General features: G+C 45.9%; 3 protein-coding genes across 3 annotated transcripts; all 3 read right to left on the bottom strand.

The window, feature by feature from the left end:
• Nucleotides 1–1,956: 1,956 nt before the first annotated feature.
• Nucleotides 1,957–4,360, bottom strand: L228DRAFT_177867 (hypothetical protein). The gene is made up of 4 exons (XM_018329532.1): nt 3,097–4,360; nt 2,832–2,937; nt 2,587–2,770; nt 1,957–2,515 (listed from the first exon to the last, which is right to left on the bottom strand). The coding sequence occupies exons 1-4, from the start codon at nt 4,088–4,090 to the stop codon at nt 2,048–2,050; spliced, it is 1,752 nt and encodes a 583-aa protein (XP_018186270.1). The 5' UTR covers nt 4,091–4,360; the 3' UTR covers nt 1,957–2,047.
• A 6,256-nt stretch (nt 4,361–10,616) lies between these two features.
• On the bottom strand, nt 10,617–11,133 carry L228DRAFT_177831 (hypothetical protein). Its single transcript, XM_018329531.1, has one exon. The coding sequence runs from the start codon at nt 11,007–11,009 to the stop codon at nt 10,674–10,676; it is 336 nt and encodes a 111-aa protein (XP_018186269.1). The 5' UTR covers nt 11,010–11,133; the 3' UTR covers nt 10,617–10,673.
• Nucleotides 11,134–13,721: 2,588 nt separating this feature from the next.
• Nucleotides 13,722–14,897, bottom strand: L228DRAFT_270007 (hypothetical protein; the record flags this gene model as incomplete). Its single annotated transcript, XM_018335352.1, has 1 exon — nt 13,722–14,897. The coding sequence occupies one exon, from the start codon at nt 14,895–14,897 to the stop codon at nt 13,722–13,724; it is 1,176 nt and encodes a 391-aa protein (XP_018186268.1).
• Nucleotides 14,898–17,319: the final 2,422 nt, after the last annotated feature.

The raw sequence follows: 17,319 nt of genomic DNA, 5'->3' as shown, positions 1-17,319 counted from the left end.
TGTACCCTTGCACGCTGAGAGTATATCTAGTGGTGTCTGAACATAGGCGAGAAGAAATATGCGAAATTGACGGGTTCCCAGGCGGTAGTATTAGAAGTTTCTCAACACGTTCGTTCTTGGAGGTGTCTCTATCTCGCCCTGTGAGTTAATGACGACGAAAGAAATGTAGATATATGATCTAAAGTGCGTTAATTGAAGAGAAGTAAATATCTGGAAAATTGCTATGCGCCTATGATTTTAGATTCGTGATTCGTGTCTCATCATTAAACGCCAACTCGAGTTCCCAATCCTTCGGAATCTCGATTCTCGATTCTCGATGAATGGGCGTGCTTTGGTCACATTCTTAGAGGCCAGTCTTGCAATAAGCGCAGCAAATTTCCCCATTACGATAGTCGTTCTTCATGAGAAGATTGAAGGCCCTCCGGCAGTAATCGCACTTATCTTTGGTGTTTAACTTCAGCGCTATTTTGTGCAGCGCGCCTTCTTGCTCTTTCTTTGATTTGACCACCAAGCCACATTGTACCAGATTAAGAAGGACCGCAGAGCCTAGGCTTCCAAAATCTTCCACGACGCGGATCATCTTCTTCTTCTTCAAAAGGACTGTGGCGTGTTTCGAAATAATGTTGACCACGATGCGGCGCAGACCAGTCCTTTCTTCGTGGGGAGGTGCCGTGACAAGTGCTTTTCGAACGACGTCCGGGAAAACTGCCAGGTTCCAGTGCTTTTCGACCCAGCTGGAAAAGGCTTTTTTTGCGACAGATTTTAATGGCAAAATGCCAAACTTGTCGGCTGCGACGTACACGTCAATGTTGGCATTAGCGACTGATGCGATGACGTCTAAGTCTTCTTGCGATTGTCCCTCTTCCCCCTCTTCCTCTTCTTCGTCGTCGTTGTCGTCGTTATCGTCGTCACCGTCTTTCTCTTCTCCTTCTTCGCCTGCAGTTTCTGGGGTGTTTACTGTCTTCTCCTCATCCAGTCGCATATCGTCGGGTGAGCTTGAGACGCCATTTGAAACTGTCGCTGACTGGCTAGAATTCATGCTTCTCGCATCCGTTGTAGGTTCAGTATTGTTGCTGGCATTGCTGGAAGCTGTCGCCGAGCCCTGTTGAGCCGGCTTTGATTCAATCACGTCTAGCGGCAAGATATGTCCGACATCTTCGTACTTTTCGAGATATAAGAAAGACAAGACTCTTTCAATTGTCTCCGGATCATCTTCAGGCAAATTGATTGTGTTGTTCTCTGCTTCCTTTTTTTTTCGGGCAATATTAGTGCATGGTTTGCTCTCGAATGAATAAAGGTTATGGATGAGAAGCAATAAGAACTTGTATGAAATGGAAGAACAAGCAGCTTACTTGAAATTGCCCATCTACAGCGCCTCTAAAGAAGTGTGATTGAGAGCAAACTATGTTACGATGCACCTTAAATGTATAACCCTGACAAATAATCTTCATGTCGGAATAATGTCCGTGAAGAAAGAGGCTTCTCATCGTTCCATTGAAGTCTGGAGAATATGCCATTGCTTCTGTGCGTCTATCATGCGAGCAATTTCAGCGGATGGAAATTGTATAATGATAGCAAGTTGCCTTGATAATGCTGCGAAGGGAGTGAAAGTGAGTTCGCTATAAGACTTCAAGTACGCTCTGTCATTGATGATTGTAGAAGTAGTTAGAATATCCATTGGGGTGCTATGGGGAGTGATCAATTGTCCCTGGCCCCTATCCGTCGGAAAAAATTGTGGCAAAAGTTCGACGGTAGAATTCGGGACCACCCCGCAGGTCGGGTTTCGGAGCTGCTACTCCAAGGGGTCTGCCCCCGGATAACCCCGGAGAATTACTATTTTAGGAAAAATATCAACAACCCTGTCGACGAAATTGTTGCACAATTCACAATTATAATATTAGATGATAGGTTGATATTAGAAACTATCTAGACGATCGAGTAATTCATGTTTACTAATGGCCTCGTGTGGAAAGAGCTGGGGATGCAATGACAAAATATAATTCGATAATGGTAACTCTGTATGAAAATAATGCAAATTATACTGCATTTATGCAGTGGATGGATCATCGATGGAACGTTGCAGGGGCATTCTAACACGGCACCCTGTAGAACGCTCAATGTCCTCAACCAAGCGTTGAGAATCGGTGACGTAGGAGTTACCGGTCAAACCTGCGAAAGGATTTCCTCCCCATACAATGCCCAGCCAAGCACCAGATAAGCTGAATACCATTGAGCCTGAATCGCCTCCTTGTGAGAATGACTTGTCCTTTTCCGTACCGATAAAGACATATTCTGTAGAGATAAAGTCCTCGTCATCGACCCTAACATCAGATTTGATATGACTAAATCGGCCAATTCGACAACCTGTGGACTTTCCCTTTTTGTATACGACATCTTCATTCAGGAGCTTCCCAATGGCATCCAAATGCTTTCCTGCGAGAGATTCCCGTATCTCTTCATGGATAATTCTATCACCCATAGAACCGCCTGGCCAATCTTCACGACTGTCAGGGAGCTGCGCAAAACCATTAGCCTTTGCACTTCAGGTGAGCTTTCAATAGCGAGCACGAGGAGGGGGAAACAGACCAAGTTATCTCCAATTCGCTCTCGGTACACTTTAATGAGGGCCCAGTCAAGCCGATGATCGCGGATCAGCCGCCGGAGCCCTGAACCACAGAGGACAGTCCCCAATTTGCCGTGATTGTGCCAGGCGGCCTCAACGGATTCTCTTTCACTTCTCACTTTTGGATGATTAGAAGCGACTAGCCTTCTTTTCAAGTCAGGAGGGTTTTTCAAGAATCCAACATTCGCACAAAGGTCGAAATACATACCTTTCCAGATCCAAGACATTTCTGAGATGGTCTTTGTGGCCGGGTTGAGTCATGGTCAAATTTTGAGTGATTGTGTCTTTGGGCATTATCCCTTTTTTTCGATAGACTAGGAAATGTGTAAAATGTTAGTCCGTTGCGGTTGCGGTTGGGAAGAGAGCATTACGGGGAATAAATCGAACATAAAAGAGGAACAGAGGGAAAGAAAAGAAAAATAGAGCAGAGGAGAAAAGATATTCTGATTTCTGACGACCATTTGGAAACTTACATTCTTGTCTTTCTGCTGGTATCGCGGGTTCTATGACATGATAACATGTTAGACCGTAGATGCCGCGAGAGATTCCACTGTTTGGATCTAGCAATTCAAGGTATCCTCCAAACGTGCCGTTAGGATATTCAAAAGATCCAGACGGTCCCATGGACACCCCCATTTTCACCAGTTTATTGTAAGACCCATCTGGTAGACCTTGGGCAGTTAATTCCGGCTTGGCCGTCGCTGCAGTAGGGGACGCTGTGGTAGAGATTGCAGTGTCAGCCCACAAAGGACCGGGAGAATGTCGAATCTGAACATCAACCTCAGGAAAGCCGTGATTTGTACAAACAGCTTTCAATTTCTCATGTTCATCAAGATAGAGGTTATAATTGTCGACAGGGACTGTCACGATGATGGTGATGGGACTCTGAAATCCTGCTGCGGTCTCCTTTCCTTTCCTCACTACGTCAATGCAAGTCCATGGGCATTTGACGAGGGCACCATGGATCTCAGGTCGGATTTGTTCCCACGCTGGAACAATTGGATCGGATGCGTCAATCGGGAATATAGGCTGTGGCTTCAGAGCTTTCCCATCTAAAAATTCGACTTTCAGTTCCGCTACATAGTTCCTCCTCAAAGTTTCCCGAATGTCGTTGATAGCATCTCTCCAGGTATTATCAAAGCGAAATTTGGCTGTGACAAGGAGAGTTAGATCGCTGCCGAACTTGGTTCGATAATTGATGTCGTCATCAGGTCTTCTGTGTAAGACTGTGATATCGGACCATTCAATCCGGTGTTCTTGCAAATGGCGATGAATTATCGGACGGACTTTCTCAAATTCTTCGACGATAGGCTCACCCCGCTCGACTGGAAAATTCAAGACAGGTAGCCAAGGCAAGGGTCCCGGGGCACCGGCTCGAAATGGCTCCCAATGATAAGGTTCACCATTGGGTAATTTATACTCGTCGCTACCTGGAGGAGATGGGTATATACCCCCGAATGATGACATGGTGAAGATGAGCAATGAATGATCAGATAGAACGAATTCCCATAGACTTTTCAAGCCTTGAAGGGGGAAAAAAAAGAACAAAATTTGAATGAAGGCGGAGCGAGGGATAGAGGGAGGTTTTATAGGTGTCGGGACAAGAAAATTTCCAGGCAATCACCACGTGGCAAATTACAAACACAATGGGCAATAGACATTGTGGATAAGGACAAATCTAAGCTAATGAAACAAATATGAATGAAAATGCTAGGGTCAGCTGAAGTTATGGTGTCCTTGGCCACGCTGTCATCTGAGTGTGAATCAGTTTGATCCGAAAGTGGTGTAGCTCGCTTTCAATAATGACAGGACAAACTTACCCATCTATATATCGGCCGAGGGAGCAATCAAGCTGCAAACAACAAGATGGGAAACAATGTCATAAACTTGACCCAGTCTCTCTCAAAAAGTCTATCAGAGTAGCACAATGGGATGTTCTACTCTCGGGGGAAAATGAAAAATGAATTGTCACATTGGCTTGTTATGTCGCTATTCATAATCCCACTAATGAATACAATAAGTGACTACTCAATATTTTGCTCCGGTAGAACTCCCAACTACAATCAGCGTCTAACAGGTAATGAACACCTCCAGCTTAAAGCACTTTTGCGACGCAATATTCGACCAAGATGACATACAAATGTAGTTACATGAATTTTCCCAAAAGCACAAGATATGAGAAGAAGAAGAAAAAGAAGAAGAATAGAAGATATCATGTTCGCGATATATTCAATTATTTATGGCCAGGAGTCCATGACAATATCTTATATTCTCCACTCTCTCGATCTCACAGTAACAAGAACACACTTTAATGAGATAAGCATATTAAAATCCTTTCTACAAAAGCATCTTCTTGGTTGAAGTCTCACTATTCTTATTCTAGCTTCATCTTCTTCCTCTGAGCGTTGTCGTTGTTCGATTGCATCTACTCACAGAGCAGATCGCGTCGATGATACGTTGTCAGTATTTGAAGATTTGACTCACGTTCCATTTGTTAATATACCTTTCCGGCTGTCTTCTTCTTCCTGATGTAGGGCGGATTCTTGGGGTCTGTAGACTTGGATTCCGGCGCCGACCCTCAGCTGATTCGTGAACACTCCAGTCGCTCTTTTTCTCTATTTCTTCGACCTCAACGATAGCTTATATCGTCTCTTTAACGATCACCTTGACCCAGCTCCTTTTCGCAGATGGCTGCGAGATTTCCACGCTCTGACTTCCCCTGGTGCGCCATTGTCCCGAAGCTACAGGTACTTCGAAATTTATGGCATGTAATACAGCTCCAAAGTGAGCGTCTTCTTTTCTGCCATTAAGTTCGCTCCGCTTCTTTGGCTCCATGGTTCTAGGTCGTCTCCGTTCCAAAGCACGAACCAGACGTGGTTCCATCGTTCGTTTTTGCTTTGTTTGAACTTGCCTTTTGCTGGGCCTTGCAACTGCAATAGTGAAACGACCCTCTAACGTCTCCAAACCACAATCACAGTTCCGACCTTGTTGCAATTCTTCGAGTCCCCGTAATGAACTGGTTGATCAGAACCGGTAGAGAGATTCATCACAGTTGTGTGTGATGGGACTGCAGCGTATGGATAGTTTGTTCTGCAAGCTGATGCATATTCCCTCGAGGGCACAAGATAACGATGGACTGTTGTTTCCATGATCTGATGTCGAATATCAGAATTACAATATTAATTCGTTGAATCACAACGGATTTTCATAAGAGAAAACTTCAATGATGAGCATTGGAGCTCCGGTATGGTCTTTGCGTAAAGATCGTCGGACGTTGATAAACTGTTCATATTGTAATCGCTTTCCAATATCTTGAATAAGAATCGCAGGCTTTAATCGCTATCACTCGAAAATTTTGGCAGGAGCTTTTCTTGTTTGACAGTACTCTATATCTCCAGTGCTTGTCCTGGTTATCGCATTTTTAAAATACGACCGGCAGCGGGATAAGAGAAGGATAGGCTGTAATGTCGAACAGTCGATTGACTCGGCATTCGACTTTCGAGCAGATCTAGCGGAATCCCGAAAACCCACGAAACAAAGCTCAATTTTGTCAAAGATGTGACGCGCGATGATATCTTTGTCCAGAATGGCACGAAAGTTCTGAGCATAGAGCTCAAAAGTCATACTCTTGAATCTGAACTTTCTTGTGACCATTTGCCAAACATCCAAGCCTTTCTCCACACAGAGGGGCATCCCAAATCCTGAAGAAATGGCCTCGGGCGGCGTTTGAGTTGATGGCGGTCTTTCCGTATAAATTTTGCAATCTCTGCATGGAAATGATCTGTCATGTCGATTTTTAAATTCCGCTGAAGTTAGAGTTCACAACCGACCTTTGCTGCTTGGAAGTTCAATTGCCAAATTGGGGGCGAGAACGAAAGTATTGAATGATTGTATTCATTGCGCGAACTTTTTGAGACTTGTTCCCTTTGACCTCTGTCCCAGTTATGATATGGGGCTGTCAATTCTGCTGCTCACAAGAAGTAGAGTTTTCCGAAATCGTCTTTGTAGCAGGACGAGTCATGGTCCCTCGATATAACAGACTCTAGCAGGCTAACCCTCACGTGCCTTATTGGGCAAAATTGGAGTCTTTGTGTCGTTGGGCAGTATGCCTTGTTTTGATAGACTAGGAAATCTTTAAAATATTAGTCGGTTGTTGTTTTGGGAAGAACAAAAGTGAGAAGGGAAAAAACCATAGAGGTAAAGAAAAGAGAAATAGATAAAGTAGGGGGAAAACTCTATCCTAATCACCATCTGGAAACTTACCACGAGGGTTCATTATCTGCCGACCCGAATATTCTCTAAAAACGGTCGAGGAAGAAGAGGATGAGCAGGTGGTGCAGACGGCGCCGAGCTCTCTCAAAATGGGCCAGGGCCCATGATATTTTCTCTAGCAGGGAATGATTCCGCAGCCAAAATTTCAGACACCTTGTGGGGTGGCTCTGTGGCAGTAATTTGCATAGCCGCCGGGAAGAAGCTTGGCCATGGTGAATCGAGCTTTCTTTTCCCAACACAGGTTCCCATTTGAGACGTTAGCATCGGCTTCTTGTGTAAAGTGATGGTTAAATCAGCGCGCGATGCTTCTGCAAAACATCACTTCAAAAGAATGAAGAGAGTAAAAGATCGAGGAACAAAACATAAATTAATAATCTCATCAGTCTCGCAAGAGCAAAGGTCCAAAGGAATGAGCCCCTCGGAAACGAGTGTGGCGGTTCAAAGCCTGTATGACAGAGTCAGAACGACAGTTGCATGCCTCATGTGTTCTGTGGTGCTCCGGGCATATCTATTGCCAGAGTTTGTCAAACTGGTCAAATCATACACGTGGTTCAAGATCGGAGGTAGACAAACCTTGAGGTACCAGTAATTGAAGTGCTAACCCTAACCCTAAACCTCTATGAAAAAAAAAAACCCCCCCCCCGTTGTGAGGACAGACTATCACGTACAATCTCATTCTAATGCCAAAATCTTTTTCCCCAGTCTTTCATCCGCTGGACATCGTGACCGGCAACGTAATTTTATAACTTGAATCTCATGGGGTTGATGGCCCCCATGGTGATGTTGATTGTAAGGATGGGAGTTGAGGTTGTTATAAATTGGTCGGTGTCAAAGAATAGTCAAAGTAAAAATAATTGTTGACAGTATCAGGGATCCTCAGAGCGCCATTCTTTCAATATCTTTATGTATATCTGATCTGATAGAGTCTGCATTTCAGCAGGCGGACACGGGTGGACCAAGGTCCAGAAACTGGACGTTTGCTGGTGAGCACAAGTGAGTGCCAATAGGGTTGGACCAGGTCTCTGCTTATCAATTTCTTCAGTCGCTCTATGCTGGCAACGAGGAGTTTCGCGAGCGAATTCAAAGTCATCCAAGGTTGTCTGATGTCTGTAATTTTGTTAGTATAACATTCAGCGAAAGCGACGGCCTGTAGAAACATTTCGCTTTGGATTATGAACTGAAAAACAAAGGCTTTTACAATCTGCTAAGTGAGGCCCATCTCCAAAGGAGTGCAGTGTAATGCGGTTGAGTATAAACTTACGTTGGTCACTCTTCGTCCTCCATGTCTTCATCACCTGGCGTCTGGTAAATGCCCGAGACAGATGTCGAGCTGCTCTCGGGCTTTTGCTTTCTCGCAGTCTCGCTGGTGGACTTTTTCGCAGCTTTTTCATCTCCATGACCCCTGCCTCGTCCGCCTCTGCCGTTTCCCACGGCCACGACTGCTTTCGTTCTTGGCATCAATGAGCGCCGTTGAAAGTTGCTAATAATAATTCATATTCTGTTGTCTAAGACTTTGCAAACAGCATAAATGCTAAAGCATAAAGTTTGAAGTGTCTTGTTTTCAGAACGCGATGCGATGCTGGGAGGATAATATATCCTTGTGGTTCGGGCTCATTGATCGCGCCATCGCTATGCAAAGCGGACCGGACCGCCTAAAGTCAAAATTTCCAACATGCCGCCGTCAATCTGGTGCTGAAAAGTAAACCTTGCAGTGCAGTCACTGCCCATCGTCTAGCTTTGCAATATTCTCTTTCGAGCAAAAGCAAGATGAGCAGAGGGGGTGACAACAGTAATAATCCACAAGAGAAATTCTGTGTAAAAGCGAAAACAAAAATTCATAGACCGATCTGACGCCAGACCATAAAGTCAGTTGAGAGCTGTTGGGTATTATTCAGGGTAAACTAACTCGTTGGTTTGCCGCATCGATGGCATTGTCTCGCATTTCCCTCGCCCAGTTCCTGGCGTTGCGATACCATGATGCGTCTTCCTGAAAGACCTCAACGTTATGCTCAGATTCGGACTGCATAGCAGATGAAAAATAGCTGATTCTCTGTCGACTCAGGCGGCAAAATACGGACCGTAACATTATCTCTGCTTGTCATTGAGACTGTTCTTGATCTTAGACTTAGTTTCAAATCCATTGGTAATGAAGTAGTAGGCAGCTGTTGATCATTGTACGTGCAGCTGATATTGTAGGAGTTTGGTCTTATTCTCCAATAACACTCCCTGACTCTCTTTGTGGCATCCACCTGTAAAGGTATCTTTGATATAGCGGCTCACAGTTCTGATAGTGTCTTGTCTCGACCATACTGCTGAAGACTATGAATAGCCCTTGGCTTCAGCGCCCTATTGTATAGAGCTTGCCGAATCGTTGTAATATCCCAGCCCACCTGCCTCGTTTCTGTAGAGAAGACCGTGGCGACAACTCTCAAACTGAGTACGCAGTTGAGTTGAAGAGAAAAAGATGGAAACGTATGGTGGTTTCAAATATTCGTTGAACCTCAGACTAGGCTTCCTCAATTTCATCCTGGTGCGGAGCATTGGGCTGGGAATCAATCTTTCTCAAAATCCAAACGTAAGTTGCCAAATAAAGGTCATACCCCATGAACCAAGCATTGCTTTAACGGGCAGGCGGCTGGATGACTATAAGAATTTGACCGAGTAGACTATGTACTCGAGGCCAAATACTGATTCGACAACGAGACACGCCGACCTCGCAAAAGCTTCCTTGTAGACTGTTCAGTTGCAATGCCGATTCGAAGTTATCTTGACTTGAGCTTGGACTCTTGGTCTAGGTGCTTATCACGAGCGCCAATAGAAAAAGATTTGTTGCTTCTCGTGTGAACAGGAGCATCCCGAATGAGGTTTGGCGCTCTGCTCTTTAATTACTTCTCTGAGCATTTCGAATTCTCGTCAATAATCTATCCATAAGCTCATAACTTAGTAAAATTCTGAGGTGCAAAATTTCAGTATACCTTACCAAATTACCATCATTCTTCTGGCTCTTTTAGTTGAAGGGACATGCTGATGTTATATCTGCTTCAAAGAAAAAGCAGATAACAAGTAAATTTTTCCGTCACGTCCAAGCAAAGGCAAAGGTGCCAAAGCGATGTCTGCAGTCCAGCCTCTTCCACCACTGCTCATCTTCTTCACAGACTTCCTGGTAAGGTTCACAGAGATAGTAGTAAATCGTACTTGGATCATCATACGCAGCATTCGTGACCAAAGAGGCCCATAAGATATTAAATGGCTGCACACCTGTGTCCAAACGGCAAAATACGTCGCTTCGTCAGCGACTAGCTTTGCGTATCTTCCATCAAATAATATACGAGTCTTGAGGTCTTTTGAAACACAGCACATAAGAAAAAGAAAGACGGAGGAAAGGAAACAAAACATGCTTCCAGATCTCGTCATTTAAGTATACTGCAGCGATGGACTTGCCACTTCGCCTGTTCAACCATATCCGCGGCAGGAGCAGACCAGTAGTTGTGCATCTGTTGACACTTCCTTCTGCTGTCCCTGTTGTCCTCTCCCAAGGAACCCCAAAAACTGCAAGTGCAACGCCTTCACATCTTGCTCGGAAGGCACGACCATGTTATTCTGCAAGGCCGTCACTTCGGACTGAAGTAGTTAACCATTCGAGCTTTTCAACACGCTCTCTATAAAGGATATATTCGGAGTCTTTGACATATCCAGATACACCGCAACGTGTATCGCTCTCTGACTCTGGTTTCTGCAACGCCGCGTCAATGTTCTCCACGCTCAATTTTCCATGGCATCAAAGGTTCAAAGCTCTCCTCTCGATACTTTGCTCTTTACATGAGCAGTTGAGTCCATTTCCAGTCCAACTCGATTGCACCACTTCATCAATCTCTTCCAATTCATTCTCAAGATAAATCATTCGCTTGATCAAGTCTCTTCCAAGGCTCCCTCCCTTTCCTAATACAGCTGTTCGATAACCATGCAGCCGTGCTTCTTGCGGGGTAGAACTGCGAGGCCACGACTCCACGAGCATTGTCATCAAAAGCAGACCGACCCCGCCAAGCCGTAAATTGTCGGAGGCAGGAGCTGCCCTTGATATTGCGAGATCAAATCCCAAAAGAGTCAAAAGCATCGTACAGAATGAACAATTGCCTGACTACTAGCGAATCAGCGAGATTCATCATTCTTTTTCGGATCTCGTCCTTTTTGGACTTTCGCTTTCTTGAGTTCGAGGTGCACACTATTCAGTGGTGTACTTGTATATTATCGGAGTCTCGGAGATATCGTGATTCGTGATCCGCGGGCAAGGGAACGTCCGAACGATGGAGTCGACGGACCCTTTGGATGTATATCGACTGTTCGGCTCTTTCCAAATGTTGATATGATCTCCGTTTTCTTTGTTATTTTTCTTTTTTATGTTTATTTATTTATTTATTTCTGTTTGTGTTTTATGCTATTAACTGTTATTTGTATTTCATTCTGGTTTTATTTCATTTTTTCTTTCTTATTGTTTTCGATGTTGTCAAAATTCATAAAGTCCTGAAGTGTAGGCAATATCTCGTTCGAACATTGTCTCGAAATCCCATTTGAGCCTCGACAAGTGCTCAACAATTCCGCTAAATTTTTCCCCCAAAAATAAAACAATTTTACACAAGTAAAGACATAGTTAAATATATAGATATATCATATCTCGATGAACGAAAAAACTGAAGCAGAAAAAATGATCACGCCACTGGTAGACGGTAGACGGTAGACGGTAAACCGTAGCAATGTGGCATTGACAGGATCAATGGCCTTGACGGCATTGCGAGGCGGTGACAAACCACAATGACTTCTAAAGCCAAGATTCAAGTAGGTCAAGTAGGACAAGCTTCAAAAGATTCAAAATTTTCAGAAACATCAAATTTCGCCCGTGGGCCGTGGCCAGTCGCCAGCGATCTAAACAAACAGGCACCGGCCCACGGGCGAGGCGGAGCGGAGTTGGGACAAGGCGGAGGGGATACTGGGTAATTTATATTTTAATATTTTTTTCCGGTATACGGTATACCGTATACCGTATATAATTATTCATTCCCTCGTATTCCTTCTACGTGTGATTATCCTAATTGTATATAGCTCGGAGCCTCGATGAATATTTTTCGCAGTGTTACGAACTTACGATTCACGAATCTGGGAATCACCAAGACTCCATGAGCCATGAGCCAAGGGGCAAGGCTGGCAGTAAATATATTATACAGGATATGCCTAAAAAAAGGGGGGCGGAACAAAAAAAAGGGAAAGAAAAGCAAAAGAAAGAGAAAGAAAAAAAAGAAAAAAAAAAAAAAGATTAAAAACGAAGGTATAAAATCGGGCAGAAGAGCACCTGCACGAAAGGTGAGGTTTTAGGTTACATGGATAAAATATATAAAAATAAAAATAAAGAAAAAAAAGGAAAAATAAAAGATAAAATAAGCGGGGAAATTACAATAACTTCACTGAGAGACTCACAATCCGTAAGCATCGAGTCCTTGTGCTCACGAAACCGTCGGGGAAAAGAAAAATAAAAAAAAAGAAATAGAAATAGAATAGAAATAAAACAGAAACAAAATAGAAATAAAAAATAAATAAACAAAAACAAAATAAAAATGAAAATAAAAATGAAAAACACAGGAATATTCTGATTCACTTATGCAGCTATGCTGATCCTAACCAAGCAATAACAAATGGTGACATGACACGACTCACGACAACATATGGGGCTGTGACACAATTACTGCACACTTGAATGGGAAATATTAAAGTAGCTAACGTTATGTGATTCAATGATATATTATCATGTATCCAGGTAACCTAATAACAAGTGTAATAAACGCGATAAGACGAGGGGGGGTATCAGACCATATCCAGCGGCGCAAGGCAAGCATAAAAATAGATGCAGGTGAAAACCAAATAAAAAATAAAAAAAGAAGAAGAAAGAAGGGGAAGGCGTCAAGCCCCCGAGCAAATCAACAGACACATAAGACCATAAGAACCCGAAAAAGAGAACACACCATTTGCCCCGAAAAAATCAACACGTAACGACCCAGAACCGAAAACCCCCATGCAGTATGCGATATGCGTAATGGAAGGGGCATAGGAATGTATGCAAACTAAAAAGTAAATGCAATGTAACAGGAAGTGTGCAAATGAAAAGCGCCCGTGTGCGAAGCAAAGGCGCCAAATGCTCGGAATAATGGCCCGAATGCAAATGATGCAAAGAGTAAAACGCTCGTGTAAAAACTCCCAAAACCACAAATCGTAAATGAGCACATAAAGAAAAAAAAAGGCCAAAGGGTGAAATCCGAAACAGGGGTGGGAAAAAGGGAAAAAGTCAGGTCATGTGATCAGACCACTTTTACCTTCGGTCTCGCATGATCCGAGGAAGAGACAAGACCCTCTCGACCCATCAAAGTGGGTTGCGGTCCGCGCCGACGGGGGATGCGACACGCGACGATCGTCGTATGAGCGACGGAGCGAGGTGAAAAAAAATCGGGAAAGGAGTGGTGAGATGCTTGGGTGTGCAGAACAATTAAAGAAAACAAACACCAATGCAAATATGCCAAGATCCGAATGAGTAAGGTACCGCAAGACCCTCATCGGGGGATCGGCGTCTCATGTCGTCAACTTTAGCAAACTGATTGCGCCGATAAGCCCTGCTCTAGCTTCGATAAAAATTCGTCCCCATGACGATCGGAACCGGTCCGATCAATCAAAAAACACATGACAACAAGAGTAGCCAACGACCATGATATGCTCAATCTGGCAACTACCTGTCGTCTCGGTTTGAAGCGGTCGCAAATAATTGTAATTCATCGCAATTGATTCTTCAGAGATATTTCTCAAAGTGCTCGCGCTTGAACCATCCGACTCGTTCGTAGGCTGTCCAGAGCTTACTGGCTTTGTTGACATCAATCTTGCAGGCTTGCTGGCTATCAGTCTTGCGGAACTCTTTGCCGATGCGAAGCGCTTGAAGCCGAGCCTGGAAGATGCGGCGTTTGCTGCAGAGATAAGTGGCGCAAGACAGGCGGAGGGTGGCGGCGAGATTGACTTCGGCCTCGTGAAGCATGTGTCGGTCGGGATCGTTCGAAAGGTCAAGAACTTGGCCCCTCCAGTCGGCCTTGAGGATCTTTGGGTTGCTCTTGGGAAGCGACGAGGTCGGTGGCGAATAATCGGGCAGCGACACGTAGTCAGTGTCCTCACGACTGGTGCCAATGGCACGTTGCTTGGGAGTCGCTGGCACGGTGGACGCAAACGAGTCCAAGACCTTGGTCGGCGGCGTGCGCTTGACCTTGGGCTGACGAGGCGCAGTTCGGGCCGGGCGGACAGTGTTGCGCGCAGCCGGCACAGAGTCATGCTTGGCGCCGGCAGGAGCAGGCGCAAGCTTGACAAAACTCTTGGTCGCCGGTCGCTTCCAGACGCGCTGCGCTTGCCCAAATCGCTCATCCAGTATGTCCCGCTCGCGCTTCAGCCATCCTTGAGGGTTTCGGTTCACTCTTTCAGAGATTTTAGGAATGCAAGAGAGGGCGAGAAGGTATTCGTCGCGCGTGGGCTGACTCAAGCGACCGTTGAATTGTACGAGGTGCGAGGCCATGTGCCGCGAGACCAGAGCATCAACGTTGGGGTCAATGGGCTGCGGCGGGAAGAGAGGGACATCAGGAGCGAGGCCGGCATCACTGTTGTGACGCGAAGAGAAGAGTGGCGGATCGTGGATATTTTCGCCTTGAACAGAGCCATCTTCGGTGATTGAGTCGCCGCGAAATCGCCCCTCGGGCTTCCGTGCGTCGTTGGCCCATGGTGAGACGGGTGGCGATGGTAGGACCTCAACGTACGGCGTACCGCGGCATTGACTGTTGTAAATGGGAGGAAGAGTGTTCTCTGTAGCGTATGAAGGAGCGATTCCCGGCAGCGACATCTTGTCCTGCATTGTGGGAGAAGAGAAGCTGTCGTAGGGCTTTGGCTCTGGCGGAGAGATTAAACTCGAAACTGAGGGTAATCGATTCATGTTGAGTGGTGATTGTGCAATTGTGCGATTAGAGAATTGCGAATGCGCCAATGAATAGACTGTTTGCCGTTTATTGCTCAATGAGCGGTGGCAATTGCGATTGCAATGGTCGCGCAGTGAACGAGACCAAGATGAGAGTAGAATTGAGAGGTGTGAGGAAGAGAGTGAAGGAAGGAGAGATGAAAGAGAGAAAAGGTATTAAAAGGGTTCAAAGAGGCAGAAGAAAACAAAGGGTTCCCTCAAACAACTTATAGCGCGTGGTTCCAATGGAAGGCCACGGAAGGAGGGAACACAGTGATTCGGAGGTAACGGTGATTTGTCAGGTAGGCAGTAGTGGGCGGTGTGTGTGTGTGTCAGTGTGTGTGGAATTAAATTCAGGGATTCCTGCGCAAACTCCGGAAGTGGCGACCGCGGTCAGAATTTAAGCTTGGATAGTGAAGTGATGGATGATGACAACACCGGTAAGCTTTGGGGCTGGAAGGGAAGCCCAAAAGGCGGACTTGACTTCTTTTGTTATTGTGCTGATGCTGCGGTTTGCCCCTTTGCCTTCCGGACACGGCGTCGAACGATCTCACCCCGTTCTAAACCTAATCGATTGAGATTGACTGACAATGACAACGCCCCCGGCTGGTGGCAGGCACCAACGAGTAAGAAATCAGTCAACAATGCGGGAGTTAGCGATGTTGCCTGTCACAGGTGTACAAGTGTACAGCCCTGGAATCCCAATTGCGTCCAATGAAAAGTGCTTGCTACTGCAGTCAGGCAGCCTTGGGTGCGCAAGAGCGAAACGTCGCGAAAAAAGAGGGAAAAAAATGTGATTTCCCAATGCCAAATGGGAGAGGCATTGGGCGAGGGTCATGGGGGTATTATAAACTGCCCCAGAGTCCAGAAGGCGCAGGTATGGGCGCGTGAGGCTGTTCAAACGTAAGCAGGCAGCAACACAACGAAAACAACATCTGGTCCCTCTTGGAAAGAGCGGGTCATGACTAGTCATGACTGGATGGATCAGCCAAGGCTCACGGCCGATACGAATGACTGCGACATGTGTCGCAAGGACAAAGAAAGGCTGTAAGGGGCATTAGTCCGGGGGGGGTGTTATAGCATACGGTAGGGTGTGGGTGTGGGTGTGAGTGTGAGGTGAGGTGGTGGAGGGGGTGGTGTGCGTGCGTGGGTACCGGTATGAGTTTGTGGGCACACATCCTACACACCGACCCGACTTAAGCGCTGTGTGAAAGAAGAATCATATGGGTTTGTTGCTTCATCATGGAGGGGGAAAAAACAACAAGAGGACCCGTAATTTGGGGGGGGGGGGGGGTGTCCTTGTTGGTGCATGTGGAAAGGAGGAAGAGGGGAAAAGGCTCCAGGAAGCCGCCGACGACGACGCCGCCGCCAGTGCTCACTGTCTGGGCGCGACAACTGTATCAGGCAGGCCGAAGAGCAAAGAAAGCTACTGAGTTGCGCCGCATCCATTGATGAACCAGCGAAACACAGCGCTCAGTAATCGCAAGTAATCAGAGGCAGACGATGAATTGGTCAGCCATTGGTCCATTCAATGACCTTGTCATTGACCAATGTGATCACTGCATCAAGAAAAGACCAGCTGGAAATGTATGACCTTTCACCAGTCACGTATTCGAATGCATTGAATCTCCAAACAATGCCTGTCAATCATCATTGCAATTTCCCCTCATACTTCCTCACTCCCTCTTTCTCAGCTTCAATCCTTCCCCCCGCCCCGCCATCTGTCTACGGAGTAGCCTAAACAAAGTCGGCGACGCTCAAGCTTCAGACACGCGTCGATAGACCCATTGCAGCCAGTAGAGGGGGAGAGAAAGCCCAAGAAGAAACCATCAGGTCAGGTCGCACCTTGACGAAACTGATGGGGAGCCCAGGCTCAAGGGGACTAGGGATTCCGGGAAGTGGGCATCGGAGTCACTGAACGAGCTTCGATTCTCGCATGATCTGACTCATGCCCAATGGAGGGTTGGAGCATTTTCAGCACCAGAACCAAGACTCAGCACCGAAGAGGAAAAAAAAAAAAAAAAAAAAAAGGCCGTGTCGAGGCCTGAAAAGAATCGGTCAAAGCAGGTCAAAGAATCGCAGAGAAAACTTCCTTGTCCCGTTGCTTGTCCTCTTTGGCTATCCCTCATAAGGTAATTGGTCACTGCTAATAACCCTGATGCTTCCAAATCGTCGTCCGCTTCCGTGACCTCGCCGCAGTCCCTTTGTCTCACGAAGCCCCTGGCAGTACACGTTGGGTACCTTCACATGTCATTCCAAGAGAGTAGCTTGAAAGGGTATCCACCAGTAGCCTTCATGTTGCAGTTCACCGTCTTTTAGGTACCTCGGAACTCCCGATAGGTTTCCACCTTTTGCGGAACCCCTCCCAAAAGTCCAAGCAGTCAGGTATGCATCATAATCA

This window comes from Xylona heveae, assembly GCF_001619985.1.
Source record: "Xylona heveae TC161 unplaced genomic scaffold L228scaffold_9, whole genome shotgun sequence".
NCBI lineage: Eukaryota > Fungi > Ascomycota > Xylonomycetes > Xylonales > Xylonaceae > Xylona > Xylona heveae.
The sequence above is the reverse complement of the archived record's forward strand: the minus strand, read 5'-3'. Positions and strand labels throughout refer to the sequence as shown.

Coding starts and splice junctions, on each gene's coding strand:
- L228DRAFT_177867 (XM_018329532.1), bottom strand. CDS start 4,090: ATGTCATCATTCGGGGGTATATACCCATCTCCTCCAGGTAGCGACGAG. Junction 2,938..3,096: donor ACCAGCAGAAAGACAAGAAT/GTAAGTTTCCAA, acceptor CACATTTCCTAG/TCTATCGAAAAAAAGGGATA. Junction 2,771..2,831: donor AATGTCTTGGATCTGGAAAG/GTATGTATTTCG, acceptor TGACTTGAAAAG/AAGGCTAGTCGCTTCTAATC.
- L228DRAFT_177831 (XM_018329531.1), bottom strand. CDS start 11,009: ATGCTTTTGACTCTTTTGGGATTTGATCTCGCAATATCAAGGGCAGCT.